Source organism: Populus alba, chromosome 14 (genome assembly GCF_005239225.2).
Source record: "Populus alba chromosome 14, ASM523922v2, whole genome shotgun sequence".
Classification (NCBI taxonomy): domain Eukaryota; kingdom Viridiplantae; phylum Streptophyta; class Magnoliopsida; order Malpighiales; family Salicaceae; genus Populus; species Populus alba.
Genome location: NC_133297.1, coordinates 3,739,903 through 3,750,655, shown reverse-complemented (window position 1 = coordinate 3,750,655; position 10,753 = coordinate 3,739,903). Strand labels below are relative to the sequence as shown.

The 10,753-nt window shown below is 35.8% G+C and overlaps 1 protein-coding gene across 1 annotated transcript; it reads right to left on the bottom strand.

Annotated features, from left to right (window-relative positions):
- Positions 1-366: 366 nt before the first annotated feature.
- On the bottom strand, positions 367-9,464 carry LOC118034095 (protein ARABIDILLO 1). Its single transcript, XM_035039284.2, is given in 14 exon segments — positions 367-912; positions 1,049-1,133; positions 1,697-1,918; positions 2,015-2,190; positions 2,422-2,485; positions 3,129-3,223; positions 4,792-4,879; positions 5,783-5,910; positions 6,518-6,649; positions 6,784-6,864; positions 6,951-7,109; positions 7,361-7,750; positions 7,752-8,768; positions 9,008-9,464. Coding segments are annotated over 13 exon segments (2,757 nt in total). The 5' UTR covers positions 8,712-8,768; positions 9,008-9,464; the 3' UTR covers positions 367-735.
- Positions 9,465-10,753: the final 1,289 nt, after the last annotated feature.

Sequence of the window (10,753 nt, the reverse complement as noted above, 5' to 3'; positions counted from 1 at the left end):
TTCTATATATATAAAAAAAATCTTTATTATTTCGAGTAGAAGGGATTAATTATAATGTTTCTTTCCAAATATGAGTTGATGATACAAATTGAAAGAAACAAAATGTTCTTCTTGCACATCTCGTTCACAAAACTCTTCCTAATCAAAAGAAATATTATATTAACTGTTATATTATTTTTTTTGCACAAATTTCTTGCTTACAGTTCATTAAACCACCAATCCAGTGATTATAAAGCACTTTCCTCCAAAAAAAAAAAAAAATCAAGTCCCGGACCTGAAATTCACTCTCCCAAAGCTATTGTTTTTTTTAAAAAAAAAAACTATTTTCCATAAACCAGGAAGAAAAGAATTGGTCAGAGCCTCGTCAACTCTCAAACAGTTCAAATATCATTATATGGAAAATGTCGCAATGAATACAGATTATTTAAAAAAAAATGTTTATGTACCTTGTTTCTAGATCAAACCCCAACCAAAAGTACTTACAGTATAACTACAAGGAATTGTTACATAAGAGGACAAAAATAACCCAAACTCAACTAAACCACCTCTAAATACCTTAAAAAAAAAAGGCAGGGAAAGAGGAGAAAGAATTAAGTTAAGCAGACTTGCTTCAGGAAGTTGTCTGGCTCCTTTATATAGAGATTACAAAGCAAAATACATTCTATTCCACCGGGTAAGAAGGGAAGCTTGGAACTCGATGTCTATTAGCTTCCATCAGCTAGGCTAAGATCATTTTCATATCGAAGATTCTATATGGTGGTACTCAAGATTGCGCAGTACAATTCTTGCAAAGATTTTGGCTTCAAGTGGTGCAGTTGCTGCAGCAGCTGCAGCTCGCAGGACACGTGCAGCTCCAGCACTCTGCATGAGACTCGCATGGTGCAAAGCATGCCGTCCACCAGGAACGGTAAACTGCAATTGAAGGATTAAATTCACACAGAAGAGAATTAAACTTACCCAATCAAATATTCAGTGGAAAAATAGAACTGGTAATGAACTCAACCAACTTGGAGCTTTCATTTATAAGAGTCTCTATGAGCAAAATTACCTGGAGAAGAGCGAACGCAGCACAAGCCTTTAGTATAGAAGAAGGATTCCGTAGCATGGCAACAAATCTTCCAATTTCAGCTCCACTGAGGCCATACGAAGAAGAAAGCAAGAAAAAAAAATTTTGCTCAGGTTTATCGCAAAAAATGGTGTAAAAACCACACTCGTAAATAGGAGTATTATGGTAAATCAAAGAACCATTCAGCACTATAAAATTGAAGTCATTCATGAAATGGGTGAACAATTATGGTAAACACGAGATGGGTGGCCTAGTCAATTGACACTATCTGTGCAGCCCAAACTTTAAGAAAAGAGGAGTGTGATAAAGAGTGTCGATTTATGTATGATGGCCTTTGTGCTGAAGAGAGAAGACCTCCAGGAAATTAGATGCAAGTTTGAGCATAGAAGTCAAACAAAATCAGCATCATCTACATGTATTCAACAAATTCAACCACAATCATAACTGATTTTCACTAACAAGCAAGCATAATTGCAAAGCAGCTAACTGCAAATTCAAACATCAGCATATACTGTTCTTAATTCATGTAACTTAAGCTGCAAAATAAAGCAAATAATTGTATTGGAATGGTAATAAATGTATGTAAGCCCGACATGCAAGTGTGCATGTATGTGTATAAGAGAGAGGCACCTGCATCGCAGATGTCCTGCTTCTTGAATACGAGCTCTCTCAGTTACTTGTGCTAATGCTGCTGGAGCTGATGATGCAGCAGCAGTGGCAAATGATTGTGGATCAGAAAATGTAAGGACAAAAGCTTCTATGTGCTTCAAAGCCATCCTTCTAGCTCCATCTAAATTCGCACTCTTTGAAGTGCTTTCTGTTGAAGTTCCTATTAGTGCAAATTCATCCATTCTGCATAAGAAAAAAAAATCAATATAAAATTTTAACCAAAATGCTGGAATATTTTATACATTGTCCATGCACCTGCAAGGAAGATTGGATAAGTACCTCCCATCAAACATATAGGCCAATGCTAATGCTGCCATGAAGCGAGCCATCTTCGATACAGATGAAGAACATAGATCAACAAGTGCAGGTACCCCTCCTTCCTCCACTATACGAAGAGCATTTCCTGGATTAAAAGCAAGATTCCAGAGAGCTCCTGCAGCGGTTTCATGAACATCCTAGAAGAGATAACATACATTAAGGTTGACCAGGGTTTTATTGACAGCAAGAAACATATGGGAATTTTTCAAGTTTCAAGCAGTTGCAAACTTGTTGAGGGCTCTGATTATAGATGCCAACATATGTTGAAGTTACATTAAAAAATGATGATGATTTTCCTAAAGTCAGAGAAATGTTTGATAATGACTAGAAAATTCAGACATTGGCTAGTGGAAGAATGAAAGACTGACCTCAGTCTCAGAGCGTGCCAGAGCAATCAGAGGCACAACACCTCCTTCTCGTCCAATAGCAATGCTAATATAGACCAAAAAATAAATGGTTAGCACTAATGTAAAACCTAAGATTAAGAATAGAAAACCTTCATTTCATAGAGAATACATAGGTTTATTTTCTTACATAGAACAAGTTCAAGAAAAAATAACATAAAATTGCAAGATAAAAATGATGACAACAGACATTTGTATGGTCAAAGTGCATAAAGTACAAAAATATTTTATTCAGCTATAAAAGTACATGTTCAACTTTTTGATGATTCAGAGATGCCACGCTTATGTATCTTTATAATGACTAAATACTGTTAGTATGGAGAGATACTTTTCAACGTTCTTACTTTGGCTATTTGCGCCTGACATTCTATGCTAAAAAATAATCATCATGCGTCATGTGGGAAATTACAAATGCATTTTCTCAAACAATATGCAGCATACCACCAGCTGGCTGCGGCCAATATCCCTCTACCTTTCACAACTCACAAGGGAGAGAATTCTCTGGTTTGAAGAATTCCCGATACAAGTGCGAGGAAACTACCGTGTGGCTGGGCTTCAGTTGATGGTTGCAAACAAAAACATGTACATATTTCCTTGGTACATTAAGTCATATCTTGCAATCTGTAATACAAGATAAAATGAGATCCAAAAAAATGAACCAATGGATTTACCTGTTGGCTTCTGACACTGACAATCCCCAGAGAGCTCCAGCAGCCCTCTCTTGAAGACCTGGAGAGGCATTTGCACAAGATTGTGCAAGGGCTACCTGAATACACCACATAAAATGAAACCTTCAATACATGTATGGTGGAATTTCCTACCACAGAAGACACGATTGGTCATCAAAAGAAATCAGGAAAAATCATAAAACCAAGAAACAAAAGTATAATTGTTGCTGCTAAAGTCATTGGTCATTAGCCCACAGAACAAAGCAAAAACATAAATAGTTGAAGGCTTTTCCACCTCTGAAAGTAAAACTTTAGCGATGAATAAATGTTTCCCATAAATCTTGGACCAAGCACGAGTCAGTAGAAAGGATGCCATGAATGAAAGTTAACGCATAATAAATGTAGACAATGAGCATCAAAAACATAAAATACACCTGGCTCGATCAGCTAAACCATTCATGTCTACTGACTCTCATGTATATTGGTTTAATTAAACTATAATAATTACCAAATCAGTTCAAACTAGACTGAGAGAGACAGGCAAAGGTGGTAATGTGATAATAAGAAGGGTTTTTTTTTTCCTGAACAAGTATAAAAAGTATGAAATGCAGTTCCTTGCTCAAGAAAAAATCAATAAAGTGATCATGTGTGACTCTCAGGGATTCTGGGAAAGAGAAAAAGGTAAAGGACTGAAAGAGGACCCTGAATACAAGATGCTGAATTACAATTTTTAAGCAAGCAAATTTATTATACTTATTTTTGCAATGTGAGCTTGGCTTCAAAAAGACAGTCTACCCTTTTGGAAGTGTTTTTTAGTTTAACTGGGTGTCTCACGCACCCGACTAATCCCACAGGACCTGCGACCATGTAAGCCTCCAGTGGCCATCAATATGAGACTCCAATTTGGAAGTGTTTTTGCTCTCACAGGTGGATAATTTTACTACATAGTCGTAGTTTTCAGTTTCCAAACACTTCATCTCAGAATGATGAACAACATCTTGCCTTGCAAATCAAACTTTATATTGTGCAAAGCTCCAATAGTGAATATTCAATTAATGTAAGCAAGTGAGAGAAAACAAAATAAAGAGAACCTATCTCTAAAAAGTAAATTTATTTGATCGATCAACTAGCTAGGATGCCTTATATAGGCAGCAACGATATTCCACATGGGGAAACTTAATCTTAATAAGAGCAGAAAAAACAAGCCATGGAAAGCCCTAATAAATATGAAATCGACAAAACTCGTAATCCAAATAGGAAACTAAATCAAACAAGGACAGAAGAAACTCTTTAATAAAGCTACTTAGTACTAGCTATAAAATAAATAATTTCTAAACACTACTAAAACATTGAATGGTTAAATATTAACCCTACAAGATTTGCGTCATTCTCCATCACTTCCATATTTATAATGTGTTGTCTTCAACAAAGAAAAAGCCATGGGTCATGCACAAGTCATTAATGTTGTGTCTTTAAATTGATATTTGATTGATGAGGAACCCATCATCTAGCTAGTCATTGAAATGCTAACTAAGAGGGCACCTTGTTCTCTCAAACAAGCACATTATAAAAAGTACTTTCAATGAAGAACTTTCCTCTTGTGTGCCAATACTACCATGAATCTAGCAGACTAACAACACTTGAAGGTAGCAAGTAAATATATTACCAAGGCCTCAACACCACCAGCTGCTGCAATTGCTTCTCGGTTTCTGTCATCAAATGATAAGTTCCATAATGCACCAGCAGCTTCCTGCCTGTTTAACAAGCAATTAAAATACCACATTTCAGATAAAATATTGAATGCGTGTGCATACAAAGAGTCATGGCTTATGGATTTCTAAACTACAGTTGGCCCAAAGAATACAGCTCTTTTACCACAGGCATTAGAAACAATGATTCCAAACACTAAAGTCCAATAAATTTAAGGTGATTAAGCTGCAAAAATAGAATGTTACAGGGTTGAACTAAATATAATTTTCAAATATGTTGAGCAGACACAAATTTTTTACCTAAAAAATAATTCAAACAACTAAAGTTTCAAACACAAAAAATCACACCCAATAAAAGGATGGAAACAATTACAGTCCAGGTACTTCCTTTTACCTTTCTTTCCCAATAACGAAAACAAACTAAAAGGTAAGCTACATCATCCAAAAAGAAAGGGCAACCATCTAGGTTTAAGTTAGCAAGCAGTTGGATGAAATAAGAAATTCGAACAGCATTGAAAAAAAAAAAAGTTGCCATCAAGATGAGTTTTCATTGACTCCTTAATCCTTGATGATGACTGGGAAAAAAAAAAGATCGTGGAAACTGCAGTCCAAGACAAAATATCCATAAAGGAAAAAATAATTAAGATTATGCAATAATTAAGGAAGAACTAAACTCATATCTGGAACTTTTTATTATCTTTTGTTCTTATCAGAGGTAACAGACAGGTAGAGGGAAATTGTTACCTTCTGGTGCTTAAGAAATTGCAATTAGAATGGGATAAGGTTATTATCAATAGGTTGTATCCAGATAAAAGATTTCAATAGCAGGAAGAAAACAGCAAAGAATAATTAGATAATGAAAAGTATTTGACTTGCAAAAAAAAAAAAAGAAAAAAAAAAAAAGAGCTTAGATAAGGGATACATAATACAGATTTGTAAAGGAATTACCTGACACCTTCATGGAGTGAACGTGTGAGTTGAACAAGGGCTTCAAGAGCACCTGCTTCTTGTCCAACAGCAGCATTGTTAGTATTACTATCTCCATGAGCAGCCAAGTTAGCCAAGGCACGAGCAGCCTAGCATTACGAAGATACATTAATAATTCACAACAGATCAATTTCTCACTGAAAAAATCTTTCAAAGAAATAATTAGTGGAAAATAAATAGGACAATTAAAAGTACAAATTTCAAATTAGAAACCTCCTTATTGAAGTCATTCAGTCATAGCACAGCAGACCATAAAGAAATAGCAAAGGCATTTCAATATGGAGTACATGTGAGCCTTAGTTTCAAGAAGGTTTTCAAGCACCATGATTAATGGTGGACATGTTTTTAAATATGGGGGATATACAAGTCACCAGAACCTGAACCTTATGAGGTTATTTTCAAAGCCAAAAACACCATGATCATGAACATTTTATGGCTCTTTGCCACATTCTTTTCTGAAAAGTTCAAAAATTTTGATAATTATATGTAGCTGAGATTATAACTTTGTTGAGCTGTCATGTTGAATAAAACAACAGGGCAAGAAGAAAATTAAAAAGTTTATATTAAGAGCAAACAAATTCTAATTCAAACATGTAGCCTCCAAGATACAGTAAAATGATAAGTGTCTCCTGTACAGATCTTAGTATGCACCTTCTTTTCACATAACATATCTCCTAATAATAGAAAATAGCACACCTGCTCTTGTACTCCATCAAACTTGCAATTACGAGCAAGCATCACCAAAGCATGCACACCACCTGCCAGTGCAACCTCCATGCTGCACTTGTCATCAGCTGCCAAATTTGCCAAAGCACCAGCTGCACGTTCCTGGACACAGAAAAATTGGAAACAAATTCAAAATATTGTCATACTATATTTACTTGAATCTAACACAAGTAATGCACATGCAGGGAAAAACTTTTATATGCTAAGAACATAGAACGGGGTATTAAAGACTGCACCAGAACTCCATCGCCACCAGAGAACCATTTGAATATAAGGTCAACCAGAGCTTTGACTCCACCAGCCTCAGCAATGGCACCCTGTCAATAATTTTAAAATTACCAAAATTAGAAGTTTAGGACATATGTCTTCTGATAATAAAATAAAGAAAAGAAAAATATTAAACCTTGTGCTCTTCTCCGACTGAAAGATTCCAAAGCCCTCCAGCAGCCTCTTCAGCAACCAGCCTGTTCATGGAACTTGCCAACCCAGCAAGGATTTGGATTCCTCCTTCTTCTGCAACAGCTTTTGCAACATTTGCATTTACGGACAAGTTTGCTATTGCCTGTATCATTAACAACTTAGAATATTCATCCAGATCCATGTTTTCAAGTGAAAATCAAGATCAAACTGAGACATGAAATCAATAGTCTTCACAGAAGAGAGAAAATATAAGAAGAATAAGAAAGCGGGATATAGTATATCAAATTAAACTATTTGGGAGACTAGATTATGGTAAAATATCATAAAAATCTTTTGGGTGAACAGTAATCGAGCTATAATCAGCGCTGCTGCGCATCCATTGAAGAAATTCACCTTAGCAGCCTCTGACTGAAGACCTTCCCTCCAAGATTTTGCAAGGTTTAGAAGAAGACGTATGCCGCCATCTCGCATAACGGCTTCAGCCCTTCCACAATCTATGCTAGCATTTTCATCATCAATGACCACAAAAGTCGCAAGTCCTGTGGCCGCCCTTTCTTGAACTTCCTCCTGTGAGCTCTGCATTAAACTAAGTAATATTGTTGCACCTTGCTTGAGCCAGAAAGCATCCAAACCTTGTGGATTACTCTCAGCAGTACGCAAAAGGGTATGGGATAGGATCCATTCTAGCCAAGTCATGATTTCATCTAAGTTCTTGTCCTTGGTCTTAAAATTCCTCCAATCCAAGAGGACATTTTCCCCCGTCTTTGTAGTATCGGCAAATAAAAGAAGCTAGTCCTTTAAAAATGTCAGTGAAAAGGGCTAGTAACAATTTACCTTTGTATTTATTCACACTGAAGGTATTGTCTTCTTCAAGAACCGGGCAATTCATTGCACACAAAACCTTCAAGCTAGGTGATAATGACAACAATCTAGAAACTGCACTTGGACCAATATCTGTTCTTGAAACATCCAAACCGATCAGTTTGGGCAGCTTGTGCCAAAGATGTGAGACCACACCCCATTTCATATTTGATGTCCCTGCAACTGAGAGGAAAAGAACAGATACTACATTCCCCAATGCTACTTCATCAACCTTTAGACAGTCCAATAACCCAATATCAATCAAATTCAGACAATGCTTAGCTAAAGCATTGATGACTTCAGCAGAAACATCCCTTAATCCAGACAGCCGAAGTTTCTTTAGTTTCGGACAGCAAAAGGCTGTTGCTTTAATAGCATCGCTACTTATCCTCTCACAGAAGTCTGGCCCAAGTTGGAGGGTTTCAAGTGCCTCATGCCGAGCAACAATCATAGAAAGAGTTGCATCCGTTATTTTCCTACAGTAATCACCACTTATTTCACGCAAATTCCTTGCTTGAAGATGTATTATTGCATCAGCACACTCTGCTCCACGAAACCGAAGCTTCTGAAGATTGACACACCTATAAGCGAGGGAAACTGCCATTGCAGGATCACATTTGTGGGCACGAAGATCCAATGAAGTCCACAAGCACGAAGAGAGACCTAAAACCCTCCATATCTTACACGTTGATGACAAGCTTGCACGGTCACGATAATTCAGACAAGAAAATAACTGAATCACAGTATCATCTGGCAAGCTAGTCCAATCAACGTCCTCATTACTATCCGGACACAAATCCGCATCTCCAATTTCAGGGTTACCAGGTACTCCCACCTTCTCCTTACTCTTCTTTGCCACTTTTCGCCGCACCCTACGATTCATATCCCAATCAAGCCACCAATCCCCAGTACCTTGCACGCACCTCAAAACACCTCGACCCTATAGCCAATGAAAAGACAGGCGAAAACCCATTAACATAAACCCTTTAAACTTGAAACCCAAAGCACAAACACACCAATTTCTCACCTCTAAAACCCTAGTCCACAAACAAGTACACACAGAATGCTGAATTGCTTATACAAATCTTAAAAGATTGAAAATTTGTAATCTATAACCCAACCATCAAAACCAAGAATAATAAAGCATTGTATACAATAAAATCAATGGTTTAACCGAACCTGGGTAGCTTGGACTTTTGATTTTTTAAGACTGAACCCCGAAAGATTGAAGCTTTCTTGTGGATTAAATCAGTTAGCTTCTCTTAAGGTAACTGCATTCAATAAAGGGTCTATGAAGATTCAATGATTATAAAAGAGATACAGAATTGAGGAAAAGAAGCAGAAAATTCAGGTGGAAAAATAAGGGAGAAGAGAAAGGAAGCCCTCAAGAAGGCTTGTATGTCTCTACTCTTTTCTTCTTCTTTTTTTTTATTTATTAGGCAATTTGAGAGAGAAAGAGAAGGTCTTTGTGGTTTGTGGGGGGATAAAAATGGGATTGGGATTGAATTACCTCACTGTAATGAGGTTGTGATGGGTCAGGAAACGGAGGATGGCATGGATGTTACAGCTCATATGCACCTCCATTGCATCATATAGTTTTTTCTGTTTTTCTTTTTTTTTCCCTCTGATTAAGTATTTTATTAGAAAAAATATATATAATCATCATATCAGGTTTTCAAGTTTTTTTTTTTTTTTGGTAAAATAAGATATCCACAATTGATTTGTTTCCTTTTATAGAGGAGAGCAAGTATCATAGTTAAAAGTATGTTTTTTACTCTATTAAAATAAGTAAACAAGATGAATTTTTTATAGATTATCGAAGTTAATTGATATAAAAAAACACATGAGACATGTTTACGTGTAATTTGTATTTTGAACACAAAGAATTCAATTTAAAATTATTCTAAAACATATTTATTTTATGTTTTTGATTTTTTACTAAATATGTTTATATTATTTTTATTTGGAACGCTATTAAAACACAATCAAAATAAAGATCTTATATCTCAAGTTTTAGTGTTGTTGTTCTATATGGTCTTGGATAACTTCTTTTTTTTTTTTACCATTTGTGGTAGGAATAATGAAATTCAAATTCTCTCCTACTCAAACCTTTTTCCTAGTCAAATTCTCATTTCAAATCACTGTTGCAATACCTAACCTAAAAAAACAGCAAGTTTTTAGTCATGCATGGTGGTCAACAACAACAAAAGTTCTCTCTGGGTGAACATCTAGACCAAGAAAGAGAATGGAAGTTGAAGAGTCGTGCAATCCACAAGCATGGGAACAAAATATGTGACGGGCATGCATGCAGTAACTTGGAATAAAGGAAATTCCATGGCGAAGAACAAAACGAGCACGCAAAACATTACTTCTTGTCCTTCTTGCTTAGTTTACTTGGGAGATTGGAGGACTGTTTACAATCTGGCAACGATGGAGTTATTGCAAGGGGGGAAAATGGGATGTCAGAATTCGAAGACAGGATTTCTCTTTGGTGGGGATATTAATTTTTATTAAAACGTTTTCATAATTTGCATTGAATAATTAATTTGTGAATCCTCATTAATGGCTAGAAAAGTGTATATATGTTTTAAATGGCATCGTTATCCTTCATAAGCTTAACTAGGCTTGACCCTTGTGAATTTGCTTTCTATGTTTCGAATTTGAATTCAAGAGAAAAATAACTCCATAGATGCCAAAATTCAAATATGTATGGCATGGTCAAGACTTATTCGAGAAATTATTTGATCACTAATAATATTTCTTCGACAGGAAGAGTAACTATTGATAATACCCAAAAAAAATTTTAAAAATATACATATAAATATTTTTTCAGCCGTTTAGATCAACCTCGCAAACTTTCCATAAACAAGAATCTTTTCTATGTCACACAAACTTTTTTATGCAAAAAGTTTTTCTATGCAAGGT